The following is a 25,016-nucleotide window of genomic DNA, read 5'->3' as shown; positions in this document are numbered from 1 at the left end:
TGCTTGTAAGGCGCATGATTGATTATCTTGGAAATGACCCCCAATCGTTCCTGCTTTGCGGAGTAGACAATTGAGAAGGTCTGCTGAAGGACAATTTTGCGGCTTCATTTGGATTTCCCTATCCCAGATGTCTTGAAATTTGGACTCTAGATCTTCGCATACATCGCCAGCCCCTTGGTGGATGATCCAAGGAAGCTGGCAAAAGGTATGGATCAGAACAGAAGAGGTTGCATGGGATACCGGGACCACGCATTCCATCTCGACCTCGTCATTTCTGGCTGGAAGATATCTCCAGCTGGAGGAGTGCAGGGTCAGGACACCTCTTGTATCGCACTCAGCTGGAGGTAAATCTATGGCGTTGATCCATCTTTGCAATGCTTGAACATTGGCTGAAGATGCTAGTCGGGGATTCTTGGCCAGCGCTGCCCTTACAACACCTTTGACGAGTACGTCTGCGCGGAAGTAGACAGTAATACCTCTCCAGTATGTTCCCTGGTCTTTGTTCGTGGAAAAGAAGCAGGCCAATGGCCTCAGAATCCAGTAGTCGTCATGGATTCTCATGTAGAAGAATACCTTCTCCGACAGCGAGGCTCCACGCTGCGCAAATACAGCCAATGCTTTCAGACAACTCTCAAAGAGGCGATCAGATGGCGTAGAGATCGATTGGTTGCTTCTGTTTGCGGCGGATCGTGAAAATTGAGATAAAAGAGAGACGACAGAACTAAGCAAGACGACGAGAGGTGTTGTCGTAACAAAATATTGCAGGCAATATTTCGTGTCGTTGAAGCGGCACTTGCCTTTCCGATTAATGTCAATTGTGTCATGCTCTTCAAGTAATTCTGTCAGCTCTAGAAACAGGATTACAATCTCCTTCTCAGCAGCTCTCACGCTGTCATTACTCATGATAAAGTCAAACTTGTGGCCTTTCAAAACTTGTAGACACCGCTGACATCGAGCAAAGAACATGCTTGTTATCTCCTCTGGCTTTGTACTTGTGCCATAGACCTGATGGGTATTACGGAACCCAAGATAGAAAGCGGCTTGACTGAGAAATTCCTGTCTATTGCATGCACCAGAAACACACGTCGAGTACTGACTTTTGAGCTCACCGGACGCCGACAATTCTGCGCATTTTCTTATCAGCGCCTTCGCGTTAGGTGGCAAAAGAACAAGACCAGCAGTAGACACATGAGCCGTCAAGATCGACGATATTCTCTCCAGAAACCACTCAGTAGTACTGTGAGAGAGCAAGTGCGGATATCTAGATTGATAATGAATCCCAGGGTAGCGGGCGCCGTTGCGAGGTTTTAGCAGGTTTTTGATCCTGTGTGCGGCCAGGAGACCAGAAACTAAGCGAACTAGAATTTCGATGATAGGGGCTGGCTCTCGGTCAAGAATTCGATGGCCTTCAACAGTGTCGGTGAGAAAGTCGTAAGCGCTGCGATGAATGAGCCTAAACGCTTTGTAGCTTTGGTAAAGTTGGAGCTGATATTCTTGGTTCAAGACGCAGTCTTCCGTTTTCGATACCTGGCCAGTGGCCGAGTTATCTACCGGGGGTGTTGGTAAAGTAATCATCTCAGTGAGACCTGCGCAACTGCGCACAACCTCATGCTCTGTTGCTTTGCATGCTTTGATAAGAACATTGACGCTAGCAATATCGGGGCCACCATCGAGAATTCTTTGTCCCCAAGGGGTAGTTACCAAAGTCATGGTTAGTACAGTGGCAGGCCAAGATTGAACGGCGAGTGTTCTGCCGAAAATGATGAGCTTGAAGACAAGTGCTGCTCGGCGCTGATAGACTGTTGTATCTTCACTCGTACGCTTCCACATTTCCTTGTACTGGTCCGAAATTGTTTCAGGGAGGCTAAAGATCCTAGCTTGCAGGCTATTGAACTCGTCTCCTTGCTGAATTCCGCGGACTACACTGTTTAGAGACAGATGCAGCCAGAGAAAACTTCCTTCGGCCTTGTTGACCAGCTGGCGGATCAGCAATTTGACCTGAGCGAAGCTAAGGCTAGGTGAATGGCCTTGGAGGTCTTCGAATGACTTGACAAGCTTGTCGTGTGTGTATCTGGAGATATCTCCGGCGGTAAAGTCAGAAATGCGAAGGCTCGGATAGCCCGCTAGACTTCTCTGTACCCACGCAACCGGACGACTGAGAATGCACAGCTTGGCGTTGGGTCTTTTGTATAGATCTTCTATCATCAGAAGCAGATCACTGACACCATCGCTCGGGGTAACTTCATCCACGCCGTCGATCAAGACAAAGACGGGCCTCTCATGTTGTTCCAAGACAGTGGCTGTAGTCTGTTTCAATTCTGCCAATGACCAGTTGCCACATACACCATCCGGTCTTTTCTCTGTGATGTCATGAACATTGCACATGGCAAGATCGGTAGAGAGCTGGCTATTCCGAAGAAGCTGGTAAAGAATCGAGGCAACCATTCCTTTGATATTCTGCTGCAAGGTGCTGCCTGGACGCCAAAAGAAGTGTGAAACCATCATAAAATCAGGTTTCCAGGAGTCGAGTAGGCGTTTTGTCATAGGATGGCTCAGTATGTACTTGGCCATAGTGGTTTTCCCCGACCCAGGTTTCCCACTAATCCAGTAAATCTGCTCATTTGACTGTAGCCAGTCGCTGAAGTTGTCCCAAGGCCTGACAGAGTCTTTTTCACCTATACCTTGATTTTTCGCTTCACCGTACAAACCCTTCCATGAACCTTCAAGATCTGGTTCGCTTCTGTAGAAGATCCATTGTGAGGTACCCTCATGGCCTTCGGAGACTTGATTTCGGCGCTCATTCATACCAGAAAAGGTAAGACTGTTGATGAAAAGTGCCTTCTGTTCAGCCTTTTCCCGACTAAATTCCAATTTGGTCATGTGAGAGACGGTTTGCGTTGAGAATGACTCAACCGCCTTCTCTATGTTCACGATGATATCATTCTGAGATTGCCCTATATCATTGTTTATCTGGCACTGCAATTCGACAGCTTTGAGAGATATCTGGTCTCTTGTGAGGTTGCTGTACTCAGAGATCAGCTTGGATGCTTGTGTTTCCCCACTGCCATACTGCTGAATCAGGCGATGGACGTCTTCGTTCAAGGTGCGTTGCTTAGCCCCGATGGCATCAATCCTGTCACTATAACATCCTCGAGGTTAGACAGACGAGCAGATTCAATCGATTCGATCCTATTAGAACGTACCAAACTCGAACAAGCAGACCAGTCTGCATCTGTTTCTCAACAGCACACAACTGCTTTTCCAACCTCTCTAGGCGCCGTTTTCTCCAAGCTACCTTCGACACAACTTTTAAGGTCCCAGCCAAATCACCCTTGGCCCTCTCGGATAGCAAAAACTTAATTTCTTCCACCAGATCCCGGGCAACTGCATGGCATTTTGTCGCGTTGTCTTTGAGCTGCACCTCGTATTTTCGTGGGTTTACCGGCGTTTCGAACGCGATGATATGAGAAGCAACATCTCTGAGTGTGACAGCATGTTCAGCCAGAGGCGTCTCGAGGAATCCCCTGCTATACACATCTCTGACGAGGCGTATCGTCTCGTTGCCGAAGCTGATAATCTGGAAGATGTTGCAGGCTAAGCCCAAAGCTGCGATGGACTCCATGAAGACTGTAGAAAATGGCAGGACTATAAACTGATTGGGACACAAGGAGCCAAAGGCTTCAAAATCTGTGACTTTCGTTTAGTTACTGGTAGACTTGGTGAAGGCGCCACGTACAGGTCGAGCCCGAATCAAAGTCCGGAGGATGACGAAGATCAAGCTGACAGCCCCGCGAAGCGGCTTAATCGCCAGCCGACCTTCGGGCAGAGAGTGCCTTGCCAAGAACACAGCCTGTCTGATGATGGCTAGCTTAATGCTGTGTGACAACCAAGAGGCCAATCATAGCGACTACATCATTTACCAATAGGGCATCAATAGGAAGACTGTAAGCGACTTATTGACGAGGAGGGCGCTGATATGCCAAGTTTCCTACCACCAAGTGACCAGCGAACTGTCCCATTCTGCTTATGTTTGGCGTCGATTACTTAGGAGATTCTTCATCAGTGCCTTACGTACCTTCCAACGCTTCAAGCTCTGCAACGCAACTGTGAACCGTCTCCTTGCGCTTCTTTCGTAACATAGCCATAATGTTGGGTATTTGCTTTAGGAGCCCGTTTCTCTTTGTGCGAACAAGTCCGAATTGAATTTATTCCGTTATCTCTTTGGCCAGAAGATAGTGAAGGCAATTGGGGCTGTCCCCAAGACAATTCCATAGACTCGGTCACCCGTTGCGATAGGCCGCGAGTTTTCATCGTCGCAATGACGAATAAAAGACCGGCTTGTGAATTTTCCTAATTCATCTCTTGGGGCGACTTCTGTTCTTAGCTGGACAGGTATATCCAAAGCAGCGCCATCATGAGTTCATGACCAGAATTCAAGTCAAACAAGCGGGGGATGTGAGGTTATTGCTGGGGTAAGTTTGGACGAGAAGGTAAATCAATGTCCGATAATCAAAGTGAGCAAGTGATAGTTTCAATGTGAGTTGAAACTTGAAGTAGAAACAGATTCCAGGAGTAAAGACCGTGTACTGGCGCTAAATGTATCATGACAGCCTGACTGGAGAAGGAACTTCTGGCCAGAGGAGGAACGAAAGAAGAGTAAAGGGGAACCAAAGGCGTCGCTGATACCTAATTTCATTTAAATTCTGTCTCACGTTGTTCTTGGCCTTACGCGCAGCTGCGCCAATCCATAGCTGCTTAGCTCTTGGTACTACAGGTTTTCCCGCCGATAGTGTCTCTCGTCTCCCGCCACCGCCGCTGCTGACCGCAGGTATTCGCTGGCAACAGTATGGCAGGTCAAGCAGTGACAACATGATAATTTCAGGACCTGACTGGAACCAAGTGAAAAAGGCGTGTCGGGCTGAGACATAACCGTGCAAGGCATATCAAGCCTCCATGCCGAACCCCGTGGCGTCTCGCAGCCATAGTCACGATCGTCAATGCATAAGTCTGTCTGTTTCTACTGGAAGCATGTCGGCCTGCATTTGCTCACTTTTGGGATTGGCCCCGACAGCTGTGATCTGGCTGTGATCACTACCACACAAAATATCGAGATAGGCTTGGTAATTCGTAGTTCAAAGGTTTCAACTGATTCATGATTACAGGACAAGCTCAGATTCGTACTCTGACCGGTTGAGGGATTCGCAGTGCATCCGAGGAGGACTTGGCCCCATCGCACCGAAGTAAGACAGCAGCCACAGTGTGTTACTTGAAGTTGACTTTGCGACTCCGTCTGTCTTCATTCGGTAAGCTCCCTGTGACACGTTACATACGAAGTCTTGGCGGAAGACGAATAAAAAGGGATGTCCAGGTAGAACTAAATCACACACTTCAATGGTACTCTCTTTCTAGGGTATGTCATGAATGAGAACTTCACTCGGACGATTCAGACAGCACTATCCTGAAATTGCCACCATTCACCGACCAAAACCTCGCCGATGATGCTGTACTTAATGACTAGATTGATGGCGTTGGCAGTGATGGGCAGCCTGCTGAGGTTCTGCGGCGCACAAGAAAGCACTGAGATTTCCGACACCCCAGCATCAATCGACTTTGTGAGAAGAACCTGGGCTCGAGGTATGGAGCGCTAGATGAATCGAGTATCCGTGACGAACACACAGACTCTAATACATCATGTAGCCCTGGTCATTGATGATTACCTCTATATCGATGGCGGCACAGTGTCTCAACGATCTCAAGGGACGTATCAAGGTCATAAGTCAGGTTTGTCTATGATATAATCTACAAAATTCGCGTGATGGAAAACTAAACATCTTCGTCCCTAAAAGTCACCAGTACACTATCTATACCGCTCTCACAGTCTTGGACACCGGCGAATGTGAAAATGAGGCAGATTCGGAAAGACGCGCCCATCGTACAGAGACAGGCGGTGTTTGCGGACCATTCTTCAAAATCGTTTTGGGTTTGGGGAGGCTTGAATGAGAACAAGACTCGGTCTCAAACAGAGCTTTGGAAGTTCACTGCCGATGGGCAAGGTGGCGGATCTTGGGCCATCGATGAAAACCTCAATCAGGGCCAGGCCGATTTCCACCGTTCTCATGGTGGAGCATTCACAAGCGCATCTAATTCGGCTTTCTACATCGGAGGTATGGAAGAAACTACAACCGCTATCAAACCGGACATGCCCAATGGAGGTTACATGTCAGGCTTTGTCTCCTTCAATTTCACATCTTCGTCGCAAGACCGGGTATGGAGAAACACTACCGAAGCACCGTACTCCAAGTCGAAAACTTTGTACGCTGCAAGTGCTCAATACATCCCGAAATTCGGATCGCAGGGCTTGATCATGATTTTAGGAGGAGCACACTACGATGCCGCAAGCACAAAGTCCAATGACAATGCCATGGATATTGTCTGGCTCATGGACCCTGTGACGAGGACTTGGTACTCACAGCAGACCACTGGTGACTCACCGCCTGCCCGCCGATGGTCTTGCACAGTGGGAGCGAAGAGTCTTAATGACACATACGAGATGTAGGCGAACGGTGCATTCCTTGGAGAGACGTGCTAACACCCTCCGCAGTTTCATTTTTGGTGGCCACGTCGATGGTCGGATTGGGTTTGGTGACATCTGGATCTTGAGTTTGCCAGGATTTGTGTGGGCACGGGCAGCTTACACAAAGACTCCGCGCGCTCAGATGGGATGCGTCGTGGCCGGCCGTCGTCAACTCATTACAGTTGGGGGGGTTGACCCGACTTTACTATCCTCTCAACTATTATCGACCAAGGACCCGCTAGATCAAGGCCTAGGAATATTTGACTTGACTAAACTGCAGTGGAAAACACAGTATGATCATGACGCCGCTGCATACGACTCGCCGGATGTTATCAAGTCGTGGTATGACAACCCCGAGTAAGTGAGGTATGCTTGCAAAGAATGCTTCGGAGACAATACTAATAGACTAGCAGAAATCTTTCGAATGTACAGTATAACGAAGGCGTCGCAACTTTGTTCAATTCGTCATTTGGTCGTGACAGATCGAGTGATGCCAAAGACAACCACGTCAGCCCTTTGAGCCCTGCAGCAATGGGTGGTATAGTTGGGGGAAGCATTATAGTAGCTGTCTTACTGGGTGGCTTTGCATTCACGATACTGCGACGGCGAAAAGGACAGGGGCAACGTGGATCAAAGGCTAGGCCTTTTGACAATCCCGAGGATTCAAGAGCTGAACTCGGGATTGCCCAGTCAAGTAGTTCTTGGTCACATAATGGTGTGCCAGGTATGGCTTATGCGACTCCGGCTGCAGAGCTTCAAGCGCTCCAGTCGCGAGTTGAGCTGGATGGGCAAGATTCTCGTGGCAGCCGCGTAGAGCTCGATGCATCTGAGAAAAGGCGAAGCACAGAACAGACGATTATAAGCTGCAGCTAGGCGCGTGCTGATGGTTTCGCACTTGGGCTCTGTTTGTAATTGACGGGGGTCATCTTTTCTGAAGGCTTTCTCAACTATCTCTTGCCCTCCAAGCCTGGGATCGGCATATCTTCCTCCAGCTTTTTCCCATTGACAACCGGCATATCGGCAGCTGTAACCACAATGAATAACCTCGCAGTCACTCCGTCGCTTCTATTTCTCCAACCGTGAAGCGTGCCGCGCTGCACAATAACATCCCCACGCTTCAGAATCTGAGTCTCCCCACTATCGAGGAAAAGTTCCAGCTCTCCCTCCACCAGGACACCAGTGTCGATGCTTTCGGTTCGGTGAAGCGGCGCCTCCTGTCCGGGCAAGAAGTCGATGAATCGTGTGGTGAGGCCTCCAGGGTATGCGATACCCACGTTGTTGGGAAGTCTGGACTTGTAGAACTCCATATCGCTACCGTCGGCGAGAGGTGCGGGCAGGGAGGGCGTGGCGTAAGCGAGCCACAGGTCGGCACCCGGGCCGGCGGTCTTTTCGAGCTCTTGCGGGACACTCTTGTCGATCACTGCCTGGCCGGAGGCATTGTGGGTTGTGACGATCCGCCGAGGGGCGGGGAGGGGTTCGTAGGATGGGGCCGCGTCGGGAGACATGTCTTGTTCTGGGTGGATAGGGTACGGAAAGGACACTGAGATGTGAAGCTGCGACTTTCTTTTCCAACGACGGACGAGGTTCCCCTTTATACTGGCTTGTCGGTAATGAGTAGATCTACAGCAGCTACAATGACCAGGAATTCCCGCAGGATGTGCGCTGTCGTTGGGGTTTTTGGGTCTGGGTCCCACGATTTCGAGATTACGTGGGTACTCGGCTGCGGGTTTCGGCCAGGATGTCATGCATCTAGTGCGATTGAGGAATGGTTCTTCGAATTGCATTTTCCGAACGTGCGAATCACGGCTGAATATCGCTGACCTGTTCTCATCTCGGCCCGACAGGATGGTAAGGGCGGTGCGTTTGCAGATTGCAAATGTTCATCTTCAACCTGTCAGCTTACCGCATCGTGAGATGTAGTTAAATCAGAAGAAATGGGATTAACAAGCAGCTGTCAGCTTGACGTTGTGAGAGGAGCATGACTGAGCAACGTTTGATTTTGCGAGCCTGGCAAATAATGAGAAGACACAGTTCCGTGCCATGGCATTTCCTGTATGTTCTGAGCATCACAGATTTGTCTTGAAGCTCAGACGTGCGGCTGTGGCTATCTTAGCGTTGAGATCGTCTCGGGCCCCGGGGGCCAATAATAGCCTCATGCCGATGCAAGTGCACAGCCTTTGATGTCCGAAGAATACTTATTAAAACATGCGTTAGTGTCAGCATCTGATATAATCATAGCCGGGGCCTAGATCTAGATCCGAAGTTGCTAGAGCACGCGTAACATCCAAGACATCGATCAGTGACAACACGGCCAAACTCTTTGTTCTGCTCCAACAGAAGGGGTAAGGCGTAAGACTGTAACGATTTGAAACGGTAGCTTCAGCTTTCTGATTGGACGATTCAAGATTAACGCTACAAGTGATTGATGATTTGAGCAACCAGGGTCTCACATGTCGGGTTGCCGCTGCAGTCTTCTCCTCTGCACCACCTGCTGACAAACTCCGTCTCCAACCAAAGCGATAGGCCTATTCTGTGGGCACAAAGGGGGGCGGGCGAGGATAGAGGTATGTAAACCGGGCTGTGGTCGGGGCTGCCACCCGGGTCGCAACAACGGGGGTACTCCATTATAAGCTTCGAATGGGTACGGATTTCCCATTCCTTTTTGATTCATGTCGTCGTTGGCTCTAGGCGTTCCCGCAGGAATTGATGGGTGAATTCGCTTCTCTTTGGGCCACGGCCAGATACCCTCAAGTGGCACGTCTTCATAAATCGTGTTGAAATTGTCTTTCGGATTGAATAGACTGTATCCATAGACATGAAACCCCTCTGGGTTGTAGGCCCAGCTGAAGACAAGCTTAGAAGGCTTCAGATCGGTAAGGCGGAATCGAGCGAGTTCGGCCATCTGGCTGGCGCAAACGTGGAGATGAGCAGTCCACTTCATGTCGGGGTCCTTGAAAATGTAGTGGCGTGTATGCTTCCAATCTCCATAGTTAGGCTCCCCGGGACAGACATTCTGCGCGATGCAGCCTGTGCCTTTGATCTCTTGATCCGTGGAGAGATAGAAGCCTTCATGCATGAGCTGGCCAACATCTCGCGCTTGTACATACAGGTTTGCCTCCCACAGGAACGACTTTTGGGTCTCTGCCCATGATTCTTCAACTTGATTGACCCAGAGAAATCGTACGTTGAACTCGGGAATCATTGCGTAGTTCGCGTGTGTGATTCTCAGGCTCTGGTTGACTGGAGGCCTTCCACAGTCATCATCCTTGTTGTTCTGATTGAGGGAACTGTCCATGCAAGCATCTTCGTCTTCTTTAGTGTTCGTGGGGTTGCGGCTGGAAAAGAAAGTGCTATCAGGGTGAAAGTAAATGTCGGTCATATTGCTTGGTGAAGTCGGTGTGATCATGCCGGTGGAATAGAACGATTCGTTCATGTCTTGCGACGAAAATGACATGGTAAAAAGAGTAGTGGGAGTTGAGGATGATGTAAAAGAAAAACTAAGCCACATAACGTAGGTGTTCTTCTGTGAGTTTTATAAATCCTCGCTTGAGGGCTAACACTGATATAATTAGAGAGAACCGCAAATTGGTCTGCTTGCCCACAAGGTTGCGGGACCGTTGGAGTGGACTATGAGCTACACAAGGGAAGTTCCTACATAGATTGGCCAACAACGAATTCACGCATCTCTTCCTCCATCAGAATGAGTCCTCGATGCGACGCGTTGCCAATTCCTTTGTACGCTGCCGATGTTTAAATGCCAGGGGGGAGGATATGTCTAGTTGTTTCACTATTAGCCATGTTTTTCGCAATCAAGTGGCATTATCATTCTTTCTATCCAGGTGACTACACAGAGTTTCGTGTGACGCCAAAGTCGTAAGCATCCGCAAACTTTCCATCTTTCTCCACATGGAAATGGAATGGCTACCAGCCTGCACTATCAACCGAATCGACGTGGAAAGTTTTGGCTGCTTCCACTTTGTGCACGGTGGGAAGATGCAAATTCGACCCCGTCGGAACCCCTGCGGTCTGGCTTGTGATCCTGAACCAAGACCACAAACTGCTGCGCCGCTGGTCCTCTTGGATCGTCTGGAAGTTCCCCTCTGAGTAAAATGCGTTGTATCTGTAAACGAGCAGGCTCTCGCTCTTCATCATAATGCAGTGCGCTATGCGGGCTGTTGTTAAATCAGAGAGAAGAAATTCCGACAAAGGTCGAATGGACCGCGCCATGACGAAAAGATGGGCAGTCCACGCATGCTCTCCGCGAGAATGGCGGAAAATATAGCGCCGTGTATGACGGACTTGGGGATGTTTAAAGGATTCGGGAAACTTGTTCTCAAGCATCACACCGGTATTGTTAACTTCGGTGATTGGGGAGATGCGAATGCCGTCTCGCATGAGGCGAGACATGCTTTGCGTCTGAATGTACAGCTCCGCGCTCCATTCGACATCTCCCCACGGGAGCCCCTTTGCAGACTCACAGTCGCTGTAGAACGAAATGCGGACGTTGTGAGGCGGGATCTCTGTAGCGCTTGACCTGGCGATTTTCTCTGGCTGTGACTCGCATGAAAGCTGTGACTTGCTGGGATGATTGCCCATTTTGTAGATCTCTTATACAGTCAAAGTTATGCTGATCGGGAAAGGAACGAAAAGTGTAGCGTCAAATCGTAACAAAATAGAGAATTCCGGCTGCCGTGACCTCTGGGCATATATAACACAGAGGGAAATGCTGTGTTATTCAAGGCATCTCTGCAACTTGGCGTCTTACCAATCGCCATTTTCTATCAAGGTACGCGCAATCGATCATCCGTCCTCTGAGTCATATACAAAGTCCTACTTTTCGTTTTGCATAACAATATTGATAGCCACAACTGCGGAGATGACAATAGCCGAAGTAAAGAGAATGAAAACAATCACAACGATATCTGATAGAGTACGATGACATGTATAATAGGTAGCACGTTGGCCAGATAACGAACTTCTTGCTTTCGAAAAGATCCTTGGCTCATTTGACTACCTATGAGCGAGAGGAGACTGGCAGAGCGACTCTGCCCAGCACAGTGCAGTCTCAAATTTACCAGCAAATCGACAAATGCCGTCGAGGGATATACTGCAGTTTGCATCAACGCGATTGTGTGTTGGAGGCTAGCAGTGAAAACGAGAAAGCTAATCGCAACCATGCCAACCTATGCCCGATCCTTGGTGTTCCCTGTGAGCCGTCTTCTGCTCTCTCTGTTTCTCCACCTAGAATTGTATTTGCTCTCGATCCAATTGGGAGTAATCAGGAAGACAGGTATCATACTCCGTCGAATCTGGAGTTAAACGTCCAGATGCCTCTCCTTCCGAGTGGTCGTCGATGGTTTCTTTGCTGCTCGCCATATCTTCGTTGTCATCCTGCCCACTCTCTCTACATTCTGCGCTTTTGGGCCAAGGCCACAACCCTTCTAGAGGTATGTCCTCAAGCAGCGTATTGAAATTCTCTTCAGGTTTGAAAGCGTCATAGTTGTAGACCGTAAGCCTCTGCGTGTTCCAAGCGTAGCCACGGGCTATGCGATCGGTCGTAAGGCCCTTCAGGCGAAACTCGGCCAGAGCCTCCATCTCATTTGATCCAACAAACACGTGAGCTGTCCATCCAGCTTCCCAATCTGCTAGTATGTAGCGACGGAGATGTTTCCAAGAGTGATTCCCAAAAGCTTGATGGGGTTGGCAGTTCCGGATGATGCAGCCTGATTGTGGCAGCTCGTTTGCTGGAGAGAGGTGAAACCCCTTCTTCATGAGGGTTGAAACTCGGGAGGCTTGCACGACCAAGCGCGCCTCCTATCGCAAATTCTCCATAGACTCGTAAGATTCGCCGATTTTGTCGTAGAAGATGAAATAAACATTGTACGGTGGTGTTGTAGTTGCATTTTCCTTAGTGACCGTCTCGGTCTGGACGCTGACGGAACAACCCATGTTGAAGTTGCGGTTAAGGCTTCTGCAAGTGGCTAGCGGCTGGAGGATGATGCGTAGATGTTGAAGGATGAATGCCCTGTAGAGCCTCGATTTTATCTCTACATGCCCAGTTTGGTGCCTCCGCCCCTCGGCTATTTGAGTTTTACCTCTGCGACTCAACACGGCACGCCCAGTGAGTGTCAAGTGACAGAGAACGAGTTTAAGCCACATAAAATTGCCTAAATTTTAATCCTTGTGATCGGAAGTTCTGCTCTACTTATTTTGAGTATTCGTCGCCCTCGACTTTCATCTCTCACTGTACCTGAAGAAGCCAGCCATCACCTTCCTTACCCTTCGCGCTGTCACCGCCCCAAAAGATGAGACTCTTCCCGCTTGCGGAGCCAGCGCCGAAGAAACCACGCGGACCCGGATGGGCCTTTCCCTCTGTCTTTACTTCCTCCGTTGGCACGAGCTCCACCTCGGCCCAGCTGAACTCGCCCGACTCTACGCGAGGCAGCTTGTCGCGGATCGCGTCCTTCACAGCTGCCGCAGTAAAGCCGTGGGTTGGAAGTTGCACTGCCCAAATATCGCTGTGGTAGTCCTTCTCGCCCGATCTTTCTTCCTTGCCAAACATGTAGATGAGATAGTGGCGGCCAACTCCGGTGTCGATAGGCAGCAGTGCGCCACCTTCACGGGGGCGAGGTCCAGGGACCAGAGGGTTGGTGGGGAAGTTGACCGTCTTCCAGACCAATGCCTCCGGCTTCTCGCGGTCCGTGGCGTTGGACTTGAGGTCCATGTAGTGAATAGCTCCACTCATATCGGAATCCGTGCCGATGGTGTACAGGACATTGTCCACAAAGGCAGCTGCAGTAGGTGCTTCCGGGGCAGCTGGCAATTCCGTCCAAGCCAGTGTGTCGAAGTTGTACAGCCAGGTCTCCGTGCTGGCCTTCTGATTCGCGGCAGTACGCCCACCGTGGAGGACCAGAATATCTTGGGCGTGATCGAAGAAAATGTGATGATCAAATCTGGGTGTGAGCGTCTTGCCGATCTGGCTCGCTCCCTGGATTTTGGTCCACTTCAAGCTCTCCGAGTCCCACAGCCACAAGCAGGTCTCCTCAATGGGCTTTCCGTTGGCATCAGCACCGCCGTGAATGATTGCAAATTGACCGCGAGCACACGCCGCGTGTTTCGTCCGTGGGGCAGGGATGTAAGTCTTGCCAGTCTCTACATCCTGCATGGCAAAGGCGGGGTAGCAGGCGTACGCCGCCACGGGCTCGCCGTTGGTCACGGCTGGAAGAGACAAGACGTGAAAATCGGTAGTGCACAATTGGCCATAGGCCGTCTCTCCGCCGAATATACAGGCCTTGTGATTGATGACGGTGACTGAGTGATGAGAGCGTGCCAGAGAGAGGCTGTGTTGTTTGTTAGGAGTGGTTATAACAATGGCAATGCTGAACTTACGAGGCATCATCGGTGGGAGTGGTGGCGATCTGAGAAAGAGAAACCTTCAAAGGCTGCGTCGGACGCGCGACGGCAACAGCAGCTCCTGCCTCGAGGCTGGTTGAGACGACCTGCTCAGCGACAACCGCCCCAGCTACTGCCTCTGCCATGGCTGTTGTATGTCGTGGTGGATTGAGTGGGTGAGTATTGGTGAATGTTTGGGGTTTCGGATGTTGTTTGTAGGTGATGAAGGCGGCTGAATTGAAAGTGAAGATTACGAATTCGGCAAGAATAAGGTAGGTAGATGTTATCAGCAGATGAAGTCGGACGAGTTTTGGCAGTGGGTGAGGCTGGGATGATCTGCGTCTGATTGTCAGGAACGACGGGCGAGAACGTTGAATGACGTAGCTCTGTCCGCGTAATTATGGTATGACGTCACGTGTCTGGGCCCAACACTCCTCCCTTGCGAGAAAAGAGCCCTCCTTTTGCGCGATTGTCTTTGAAAATCACAAAGAAAACGGTGGGATTCATCACTAAAGCGTTCAATTCAACCGTCGTTAGCCAACAGACGAACTCCGACAAGGATGGAGGCCGTTATCGCGGGCCGAAGCGTGGTGTGTTGGCTGACTAGTCAGTTGCCCACCAATATGGCCAGGCTTTTGGGACGCTGCTCTGAGCCCTCAACCTGTAGGCAACTGAAAGCTCAGGCATTCAACAACATTTACAAGTTTTCAGCGTCCTCCTCTTTGCGGCGCTCATGCATTCAGTGCCATCTTAAGAACGTCAACCTCTAGCTGGCCCTGGGCCCCGCTCGAAACTCAATCGAGCAGGCGTCTAGATCCCGATGCAATAGTCATCAAGAACGGGAATTCCAACGCACCTGTCGTTTCCGGAAAGGTCGTTGGTAGAGGAGAAGCGGCGTCAGTTCGCATCATTGGGCACATTCGCCGGACTGCCACGGTCGACCGGAGCTCGCCAACTGGCTAAAGCGGGCGGGGCCCACACGTTTCGGGCAAGCCCCGGCCTCGGCCCCGGCCCCGATTGGGGTCCGGGGCTAGCTTGCGAACAAGAAAGAGGATGGCACACCAGATCCAGGGGCTTTATCTGCAGGCCAGGCTGAGACCCAAAGCTGAACAGAATCGTCGGCTGTTGCATCCATAGTTAATTGCGATGCTCCTTTAACAGGGGGGGCAAGCAGAAGGCTGCGACCCCTGCGCGCTAAAGACGAACTCCGATTGGCCTATCACGGTCAACAGCTAGGTTGCGTGCACCAACAAACCAGCAGATTCCTGCAACTACATGGGGCTGAGACTGGGTTTTCCAGGATGAAGAGCAGCTGTGCCGCAATTTGGTGGCTATACAGTCCCATCTCTGCAGCTCTGCCGCATTCTTCGGCTCTCTCGAACATATTTTGACTCAACGCCCGCCTGTTGCTGAGGTTTCTGCACTTCAGACAATGCCCCTTTTGCATTGCTAGAAAAAGCAACATCCCGCGATGCGGCAGACCATCCACGAGTCCGAGGCCAGCATGACCGTCTCTACGGCCGGGTCACCGAAAGAAGTGGGCTTCTGGGAGAAGTGGACCATCCCGCTCTGTCTGATCATCACCACCGCTTTGAGTTCTGTCTTGATCGTTGCCCATTCTCTGAGGTGGACAGTGAACGGATCTTGGTACGAATCATCCTTCGCGACGATCACATCTAAGCGCGCAGCCATCCAGTCCGGGATTCAGCTCCTTGCGGCGCTCCTTGCTCTCATTCACACCTCAACAGTCGCCGTTCTCATTCAGCATGGCTCCAGACTGGCCTTCTTCAACTCGGGTGGTTCAACGACACAAAACCTGAAAGGATGGATGAACTTGGGAATTCCACGCTTACGATGGGATATCCGACTTCGGTTTCTACTGCCAATAATCGCATTTTCCGGCCTCGGTCTGATATCCTCAGCTCTGTGGGTTGGCGCAATGACGCCTGTTAGCAGCACCATTGTCGAGCAGGAGATCCTGCGAGTCCCTTCGTTCAAAAATACCACCCTGATCAAAGAATACCCTTCCGAGATTTCACGCGCAGGCCCATCCACCACAACAAAGCAAGGGCTTTTTACTTACTCCGTTGGAGTAAAACTGCTGGGTAGTCTCATTGCTTCAGGGTCGTCAGCAACAACCTCCGATGGATCGGTCCGTAGACACGCGAAAATCGACAACACCCAGTACATCTATGAAGGTCGCTCCTACGGTGTTGGATCATCAGTAGGCATTCAAGATACTGCCATCACCAACAGGACCTCAGCGGTAGACTACTCATATCACGAGGATGGCTACTTGCCGCAAGTCCAGTGCTCCTACAACCGAAGCATGGACTTCGTCATCGGCCGAGAATTCCCTTCCAGGATATTCGGGGTTTCAGGATGGCTTCCCGACAGCGTCGGAAGTCAACAGTACTCCGAGTACGTCGGACACAGCACCGATGCCATCGTCGCGGTTGGTGTGGCACATAGCCCTGAGTCGATTCGTCGCTACGTTTCCATTGCAGCAGGCAAAAGCTACCTCGCCCTGAACGCTACCCAGTGCACCGTCGACTTCACACCTACTCGTTTCAACGTCTCTGTCGGAATTCGCGGCCGAAACATTACAGTCATTCCAGAAGGTCAGATCGACGACTTCGATTCGCAGCGCAACCTCACGCGGACTGTTGTGCGTCAATTCGAGCTCATTTCGAATGACTTGACAAACTTCTATGAGTCCATCCTAGGCAACGCATTCCTATCGAGTATCACCGCATGGAACATATCTTCCAACGAGAACGGCACTGTCCCAGAAGCCGAAGCAACGCTACGTGGACTGGAAAACGCCGTTACTGCAATGACAGAGTCGATATTGGCTGCATACGGAGCAGCGCAGCTGATGGTCGGAAACTTCTCCGAAGAAAGGGAAGCAAGTGTAACAATTGGAGTCTTTGTTATCGGAGAAATTGTCTACGTGGTTGCGATCGCCATTATCAACGCACTTGTGCTCTTGGCTGTTGTGGTAGAGACTATCCGGACCAGGGGATGGAAGGGCCTGCCGCCTTTTGACTTTTCCGACCCTGAATGGTTGATCACAGCGTCATTCCGAGGTGGCGAGCTGTCTCACACATGGAACCGAGATGCTGAAGGAATCTTGGTGGCTCAAAGCACTATAAAGGGACCTGTTTCATCTTACACGCCCATACATCAACGCGGCGACGAGGATCAACATCATGTCGAAGTGATTTCTGAAGGAGAAGGCGGGCGCAGAGTTGCTTTGATGCTGCAAAGTCGCTGATTTGTACAAGCTATGTATTTGGTCCATTAGATGATCTATTTCCAACTAGCTTGTTCAGAAGCAGGCTGCAGTATCGATTATATAGGTCTAATGTTGAACCTAACAGAAAACTCTTTGACATCGTATCCCTTAAGCTTGACAGTTCTTACATCGACTAAAGCCGAAATCCGGTATCGTTGGGTTCCGAGTCCTGCTGTGATAGAGTCATCAAACGAATCAGGCTTGAAACCCTCTGAGATCACGGCATGCCAGTGATCTTCCTCCTCTTCACGATTAATATGACGAAGGAATGCTTGAATCCCAATATCCGTTGTGTCTGATCTCGATGCGGATGCATCCAGTAGCAAGATTCTAGGCCTCCCACTGCTTTGGATATGTCTCCGGTCGCAGAGCATCCATAGCTCAAGTTGAGTCGGCTGAAGATTTACAACCAACTTCAAAGCCTGGACCTGTGTCGAGAATCGAGGTGCAAAAAGAAGCCGACTACAAATATCCCACGATGTCCTTGGTAAAATACGACTGATCTTGATACGCTTATCTATAGGTACGTGCACACTTTTGTGTCTCCCCCAAAGCGTGCTGTCGGGCCTGCGGTACGAAAGTTGGTCCTCAACTATGATGAATGAGGGCTGGTACTCTGTCAGATGGTCGAGCTTGTATGACATCAAAGCCATGGGCAAGTTGCAATCTCGCCGAAAAAGGTCTGGCTGGACCTTTTCGAGAAAGATGCCGCAACGGTGAGTTGAAGTGCCAATATCCAGGCGGAGAACGTATCGAATAATTCCTCCGTTATCCTCTTCTGGTAGCAATATAGGCTTGGGTACAATGGCGAGGCCTAAAATACCATGGGGACAAGGTCTCTGGATATCTTTGTCTGACGGGATCACAACCATGCAAAGATTCCTTCCCATAAAGCGAGGGCCTCTGCTGGTCAGTTCCATGCCAACATCATAATTTCGAAAGCGTGTAATTGCTTGCGTTTTTTCATGACCGGCGAAGTCCGCTGGAGATGACGCGAATGCCACTGAAGTTCGGGAGTGGAGGGGTCTGCGAGAATCCCATGCGAGTAATGAGGTATCGTCGTCCTTTTTGCAAATCTCCTCCTGTAGTCGTCGAAATGCTTTCGGACCTTCTCCGTACAGCATTGGCATGTTGATGTCGAAGATTCCTAACAACGAATATGCCACATCCTCCTTTCGTTTCGTGCTTCTTGCAGCCGCCCAAGCCATCCGCGTCGCTACGGGGATGTCCCACAGGGGTGTCTTGCCAAGCAGCACGTCGCAGAGAATTCCCGTGATGTCTGAGATGATCTCGACCAAGGATTCTTTCGTACCCAACAGATTCCAGTCCTGATCGTAAAACCGCACTTCAGCGGGAGCGAGCAATTCCTGAAGTGTCCAGCCTCTGGTAAACCATCGGCAGTTACGAAGGTGCTTCTCCAAAGATCGTGTGCGGGGCATGTCTGCCAAGTATGCGTAGCAGGCCTGCGCGTCATGGTAATATCTGAACATGGAATTGATCGATTCCGAAAGGTCCGCGCTGCTCGTTTTGTCAATGCAGCAGGTGTCTACCCAAGCATAGTCAACTCCACGAGCTCGAGCTAGGCGACATATTTCCTCGATTTTCTCGAACCCCTTCATGTTCTGGGCGACATCGATGTCTTGAAAGTCTTGAAAGCTGACTTCCTCCTCATCCCAAGTATGAGATAGGATGACATAGTTGGGGATTTCTTCGTCAAAGACCTCTTCTATTTTCAGTGTTCTCACATCGATCAGCTTCATCATCGACGTTGACCATTGATGGAGAGCTGCAGCTGGAATCTAATTAGTACGCGTCAACAAGATCCTGGAGGTTGAAAGAGGCTGGAATTAATTTTGGGCCCCAAAATTGGAGATAAGAAATAGCCTAACCTCTTAGTCTGACTATTCTTACTGCATGTGTGAGCTGGCGTGCATGAAGTGCCGCATGACCACCACAAGGAAAGCCGGAGATAGGCCGAGATCCTTACCAAAACTAGTACTGCAATTTTATTCGTTCATTATTTAATACTGCTAGACACCGTCTTTGAGGGTATGCTTTTGCTGAGGCCCAATTTGATCCTGTAGCAAAGCCAGATATCAGATCTCATTCTGCCGCGTTCTTATGTACTGCCCCAGTTCAACCTGCCAGCCGATTGCCGTAATTCTTCGGCCACAGGTAGTCACAATACAGGTATGTAGCTGAAAAACGCCGCCATCGAGAAAGCCCAATAAAAACAAAACTCGACTTGGTATTTATCGGGATGGAGACGATATGTCTTGATGTTGCTCCAATATTGCTCCTTCATGTAGCTACCTCAGTCTTGCCTCTTGTGACACAACGGCTCAACTACAACGCTTCTACTTCAATTTGTACCCCGGCTGTTCTTAGACGATCAGCCAGAGGCTGTCCCAACGTTGCTGGCGTCAGAATCCCGCCTCCCAATTTGTGTGCGACACAATCCTCCCCAGAGTCGAGTAAAATCATAGCTGCCTCAACCGCCATCATGCCCGAAAACACGTAGGAGTCGCCGTTGTATCTCAACCTCGCCTGCACTCCTCTTTGGAGAAGAGGATTCCCTTGGAAATCCTGCGCATCTTCTTTCAGGTCTGCGATGGCCACGCCGCGATACTCAATGAAATTCTTCTGTCTTTCTTGCTCACTCGGTCCAGAGCCTGGAGGTACGAGCAGCTTTATCAACCATTTAACGGGCGGAAGAATGGCCGGGAAAATGGTCATAACCCAAACAAGAAGCCAAAAAGCCCAACCGTGCACTACAGACGGGTATTGCTGAACGCTCCTGAAGTCGAAATTCGGACCGTATGATGTGGATGTAAGGCCGCTATGTTCTGCCTGCTGCAGCAAACCCCATGTTCGTTGAACAATTGCTTGGTCATGCGTTCCCGTCATACCAAATCCGAGCGTACCAAGTTTAAGTCGCTCGATTATGTCTTTGCTGACGTTTCTGCTCTCATCAGCTTGGGGTCTCGCAGGACGGATAGGCGATAATGCCCAAGGCTTTCCGGCTTTCAGAATGTTTCTTAAGCCGTATGATGAGACAGAAGTTACTAAGCCATTCAATGTGCCACCGCTTGCTTGTACTCTCGAGTCATGGACTGATATTAGACCAGCCGATGTTGGGCAGTCAAATGTCTCCTTGACCTTTTCAACCATGAGGCACGTGAGAAGGTCGGCAGGCAGACTGCCGACTCCACACGAAGGTATCATCTTTGAACCGGCCATCAGTATTTAGACATCTTATCTGAGTGCGTGTCATGATTCTAGAGGCAGGTCTTACCATGGCCCCCGTTGACTTGGCAGTGTCTTCATAGGCTTTGATCAATTCCAGTACGGAAGGAGTCTCGCCGTTACTGGTATAATGTTAGAGAATATTAGTTTAAGGCCATAAAATGCTCTGAACCCAAAGTTAGAAGGGAAGAAAGAAGATGCTCTGAACTCACATATCAACATAATGAGTCCCGTTCTCGGCGCAGCTTTTGAACACCAAGACACCATGCTGGGGAAAAGGGCCCACCGTCGCAACCAAACATCGGGTCTGCATAGCCAGAGCGTCAAGCGATTGGGTCGTGAATTCGACGGGAATGACGTCTTCAAGATTTAGGGATCAGCGTGAGTTCACCCCAAAAGACTTAATTTGGCGAATTGACGGTTCTCACCTGGGTTCTGAGAAGTCTTCAGTCTCAGCTCTTCGGCCAACTTAGTCAATTTCGCCCCAGAACGACCTGCGATGGCCCACTTCAGATCACGATCAATTTCTGCGAGGTGCATCGCAGCGAAGCGACCTGTAAATCCTGTTGCTCCGAGAAGAACAACATCGTAGTCGCGATCTGAATTCTTGGTAAAACGAGCCATGATGCCGGCATCGATCGAGTTCATTCCTCCATCTATGCAAAAGCGTTCGGAGGTCGTCTATACCATGGGTTGGCAGTATTTAAACGCATGAAGAAGAGCCACGTCTAGAAACAGACAGTTCCTCCGCAGACCGACTGAAGAATCCTTTGAAATCGTCGCACTCGGAGATATATAGCAATAGTAATTCATTGGTGTTCAGTCGGACGAATTCATGGCCCAGATCTGACTCCACAACTTTTCTCCGAGTCTGCTTCTGTGAAGTTCATCTGTCTATCAAGATGGCAGCGGCGGACAGACAGAGAGGGCCGTCCAAAGTACCTCCGCTCGTCTTTCCCTTTTGTTGGACTAGAAACCGTCGGACATTGAGCCAAATTCCGCTTATGGCGCGTTTCATTCGTCAAAAGTACCGAAGGATTCCCGTCGGTGCAACTGGTTCATCCGCCCATCCGTACAAAAGTGAACGCCCTTCAAACGAGTATTCGCAGCTGAAATAGACTACCAGAAGTCTGTAGGTGAGTAGATGGCATTGTGCACGAAGCGACGGCAATGACCATGACGATGGAATGGTGCAGCGATACAGACTTTTGAACAAAAAGCTCATAAAGTATAAGTCCCGGAGACAACTCCCTATGATAGCACCAATGAGTACAGCATGGTTCTGTCGCATGATGAAACCCTCGGAGTCGTCTCTGCTTTGCCGGCCGATGCCGGAAGCTCTCCGATAAAAACCCCGACGCCGGAACCGGATGAGACGGAGACCACGGCGATGCAACCAAGTGGCGTCACTCCGTTTGAGCTGAGAATCCGACTGCCGAGCCGACTGCCAGATCAGCACCGCTGAGCCACACTGCGGAAGACACGGGGGCCGTGGCGTCTTTTGCAAGCCAGATTTCCGGACATTCTCTCCGGTTACCACCGAAGTCGCTTCGGAATCACCATTGCCACTCTCAGGCAAAGTCAATTCCGTTCTCATACTCTTTAAACATGCCAGACGTATCAAGATAAGATCGGACCAAATAAACGTGAAGCGCTTAAAATTTCCCGGAGGCGAAACGATCATGTGCAGATTGCGGGGTCCCATCTCCAACCAAGTCGTATCCAAGAATTGCGTGCTTGACCCCCAAGATAGCAACATCGCGCAGCCACCATTTCTAATCAGCACCGTCCTTGAGGCCGCTTCATGCCACCATTCAAGTTGCTGACTTCGATATGAATGGCGTCATTTCCCCTCCATCCACAGGACCCGATACCTCCATCTTTCGTCTCATGTACCCCAAGAAGCCAATGGACTGTAGTTTTGTAGCCATAGATCGGGGCCGCGTCGGCTGAATATTGTTTTCTTTGGACGGTCGGGCAGACAACGCAATCTAATCCCTGCCAGCATGCAATTCTTCTGGTTGAGTGCCCCTCATCGGATGAGCTCCGACAGTCATGCCTTTTGGAGGGGTAATCTATATAAGAGCAATCGGACACTTTCCATCAAGCCGCCCTTCTCATAGACAGTACAGCGTTGAGAACAAGTGCAATCATACGCATAATCAGACAAAATGGCACCTTCAGCAACATCGACGTCCACCGTGACGGACCCGGCTAGCTTGCCGGTGAACAACCTCCGCTTGTACGCTGACGGTTCTGGCGACTACAAGGAGCTGTCTCCTGTTGTTTACGACAAGGAGGCCGAGTCCAAGGGAGGAGATGGCCATGAGGGCGCCAAGGTTCGTTCTTTCGAGGACCCCATTTCAGCATTCAGCGACTGATCTGTATGATGTAGTATCCTCACTACCTCCCCACGTGGAACCCCGAGCAGAAATACCCCCCTCTGCAACCATTCCAGCATGTAGAACACGGAAAGAACGCAGACCCTAGTTTCCCCAACCTTCTCCCCAAGAGTGAGGCTCAGGTCACTGACCTGACGCCCACCATCGGTTCTGAGGTCAGGGGCATCCAGCTGAGCAAGCTCAGCGACGCCGGAAAGGACGAATTGGCTCGCTACGTTGCCGAGCGCAAGGTCGTTGCTTTCCGCGGCCAGGACTTTGCCGACCTTCCCATCGACAAGGCCCTCGAGTTCGGCGGTTACTTCGGTCGCCATCACATCCACCCTACCTCTGGATCTCCTGAGGGCTTCCCTGAGATTCACCTAGTTCACCGCGCGGCAGGTGACCGATCAGCGGAGCAGTTCTTCGCCACCAGAACCAGCTCCATTGCCTGGCACTCCGATGTCTCTTATGAGGCCCAGCCTCCTGGTACCACCTTCCTGTACATCCTCGACAAGCCCGAGACTGGAGGCGACACTCTCTTCTGCGACGCCGTTGAGGCCTACAGGCGTCTGAGCCCGCTCTTCCAAGAGAGACTCCACGGCCTGCAGGCGGTGCACTCCGGTATCGAGCAGGTCGCTGCCTCTGTGAAGAAGGGCAGCATCAAGCGCCGCGAGCCTGTTGCCAACACCCACCCTCTTGTCCGCACACACCCGGCTACTGGCGAGAAGGCGCTCTACATCAACCCTCAGTGTAAGTCGATACTGAAGACGCCAAAATGCATATGCTGATTCAAAAATAGTCACCCGTGAGATTGTCGGTTTGAAGAAGGAAGAGTCCGACGCTCTTCTTAAGTTTTTGTACGAGCACATTGCTTGGGGCGCAGACTTCCACGCCCGTGTCAAGTGGGAGGAAGGCACCGTTGTCGTTTGGGACAACAGAGTCACTCAGCACTCTGCGCTCGTTGACTGGAACAATGGCTCCCGAAGGCACCTTGCCAGAATCACTCCTCAGGCCGAGAGGCCATACGAGACCCCATTCAAGGGTTAGGTTTTGAGGATGAGTGAGGCTGCGTAAATAACAAGACCAGCGAGGTCATCAACGGACCATCTGAACCAAGAATGGTGGTGTGTCCGCAGTAAAATACCGCAACAATTATTATGGAGAGACTTGAATCATGATGAATGCCAATTTTACGATTTCTGATGATCTGACCCCCGACTTGTGACCGTCTTGAGTTCACCTGAGGAGTGTTTTCGTTCTTATTTTGTCACAACGGGCTCAACGATCTCAAGTTGAGAGAGTCACGGTGAAAGGGGTAACTCGAAGACCCTTTCCCATGCAGTCGGGTCGTCTGTCAGTGGCACAGGCCATGTTGCATACCCATTCCCCTGGGAACGACTGTTTCCAACATCGGAATAGCTTACTCTACACGACTTGCCGAACTGAAGCTATTTTCGAACTTTGTCTCCCTGCGCAAGCCACTGATAAGATCCAGACTTGCATCGAACCTTCGATGACATGGGCAGAAGACAAAGACTAAAGGCTAAGATAAGCCTGGGATAGTAGCAGCGTTGGCTGTACTTCGAGACGTCCGCGCTGCGCCAGGGTGGGCTGTCCATTTGGCTGTTGTCTGATTGGTCGGTTCTTCGACATCGCGCATATTTCTCTGTCGCAATCCCATGGCTAAGATCACGCAATGCCGTTCCCATCCCCTTTTCGTTAACAAAACGTGCCGGCTTGCATGCAACCCAAATCAAATGCGAAGAGCCAAGAGGTTGGGTCTGGATTATCCTCGTCTTTCGACGAACTATCCACAGGAGGCAATTCATTCGCCATCTCACCAAGACAGCACTAGCAGAATTTCCCCAGTCGGCATATGCGCCGTCCCACGAATGAGCCCCCCAATGGTCCCAGACGGGATTCCTTCCGCTTAACTGAGCCCTTCGTAAGCTTGTTTGTTAGTCTTCGGCTGCTCCATTACCTGTCACTGATCATTCCCGAAAGCTGGAACCACTCCGGATCCTACTCGACCCCCCCACGGGCCCGTTACGAGTCGTTGACCATTGATGCACAGCGCAATTCCGTGAAGCAATTGCACCATAGATAAGACGGCTCATTCGCTGAA

At 50.6% G+C, this 25,016-nt stretch overlaps 7 protein-coding genes across 7 annotated transcripts; 3 read left to right on the top strand and 4 right to left on the bottom strand.

Moving 5' to 3' along the window:
• Positions 1–5,537: 5,537 nt before the first annotated feature.
• On the top strand, positions 5,538–6,935 carry CGGC5_v014888 (Kelch repeat-containing protein; the record flags this gene model as incomplete). Its single annotated transcript, XM_032019537.1, has 4 exons — positions 5,538–5,634; positions 5,698–5,781; positions 6,024–6,552; positions 6,602–6,935. 4 exons carry the CDS (start codon positions 5,538–5,540, stop codon positions 6,933–6,935), a joined length of 1,044 nt encoding a protein of 347 aa, XP_031883309.1.
• A 586-nt stretch (positions 6,936–7,521) lies between these two features.
• Positions 7,522–8,079, bottom strand: CGGC5_v014887 (uncharacterized protein; the record flags this gene model as incomplete). Its single annotated transcript, XM_032019538.1, has 1 exon — positions 7,522–8,079. One exon carries the CDS (start codon positions 8,077–8,079, stop codon positions 7,522–7,524), a length of 558 nt encoding a protein of 185 aa, XP_031883308.1.
• Positions 8,080–9,020: 941 nt separating this feature from the next.
• CGGC5_v014886 (uncharacterized protein) lies at positions 9,021–10,028 on the bottom strand (the record flags this gene model as incomplete). Its single annotated transcript, XM_032019539.1, has 1 exon — positions 9,021–10,028. The coding sequence occupies one exon, from the start codon at positions 10,026–10,028 to the stop codon at positions 9,021–9,023; it is 1,008 nt and encodes a 335-aa protein (XP_031883307.1).
• A 2,787-nt stretch (positions 10,029–12,815) lies between these two features.
• Positions 12,816–14,112, bottom strand: CGGC5_v014885 (uncharacterized protein; the record flags this gene model as incomplete). The annotated part of the gene is made up of 2 exons (XM_032019540.1): positions 12,816–13,914; positions 13,964–14,112. The coding sequence occupies 2 exons, from the start codon at positions 14,110–14,112 to the stop codon at positions 12,816–12,818; spliced, it is 1,248 nt and encodes a 415-aa protein (XP_031883313.1).
• A 1,325-nt stretch (positions 14,113–15,437) lies between these two features.
• Positions 15,438–17,243, top strand: CGGC5_v014884 (uncharacterized protein; the record flags this gene model as incomplete). Its single annotated transcript, XM_032019541.2, has 1 exon — positions 15,906–17,243. One exon carries the CDS (start codon positions 15,906–15,908, stop codon positions 17,241–17,243), a length of 1,338 nt encoding a protein of 445 aa, XP_031883312.2.
• A 2,367-nt stretch (positions 17,244–19,610) lies between these two features.
• CGGC5_v014883 (putative trans-acting enoyl reductase) lies at positions 19,611–21,134 on the bottom strand (the record flags this gene model as incomplete). Its single annotated transcript, XM_032019542.1, has 4 exons — positions 19,611–20,489; positions 20,560–20,632; positions 20,723–20,870; positions 20,939–21,134. 4 exons carry the CDS (start codon positions 21,132–21,134, stop codon positions 19,611–19,613), a joined length of 1,296 nt encoding a protein of 431 aa, XP_031883311.1.
• A 1,547-nt stretch (positions 21,135–22,681) lies between these two features.
• JLP1-1 (Alpha-ketoglutarate-dependent sulfonate dioxygenase) lies at positions 22,682–23,938 on the top strand (the record flags this gene model as incomplete). The annotated part of the gene is made up of 3 exons (XM_032019543.1): positions 22,682–22,849; positions 22,906–23,641; positions 23,691–23,938. 3 exons carry the CDS (start codon positions 22,682–22,684, stop codon positions 23,936–23,938), a joined length of 1,152 nt encoding a protein of 383 aa, XP_031883310.1.
• Between the last annotated feature and the right edge of the window lie 1,078 nt (positions 23,939–25,016).

Source organism: Colletotrichum fructicola, assembly GCF_000319635.2.
Source record: "Colletotrichum fructicola Nara gc5 chromosome Unknown KSG_Nara_v1_contig09, whole genome shotgun sequence".
NCBI classification, from domain to species: Eukaryota; Fungi; Ascomycota; class Sordariomycetes; order Glomerellales; family Glomerellaceae; genus Colletotrichum; species Colletotrichum fructicola.
The sequence above is the reverse complement of the archived record's forward strand: the minus strand, read 5'-3'. Positions and strand labels throughout refer to the sequence as shown.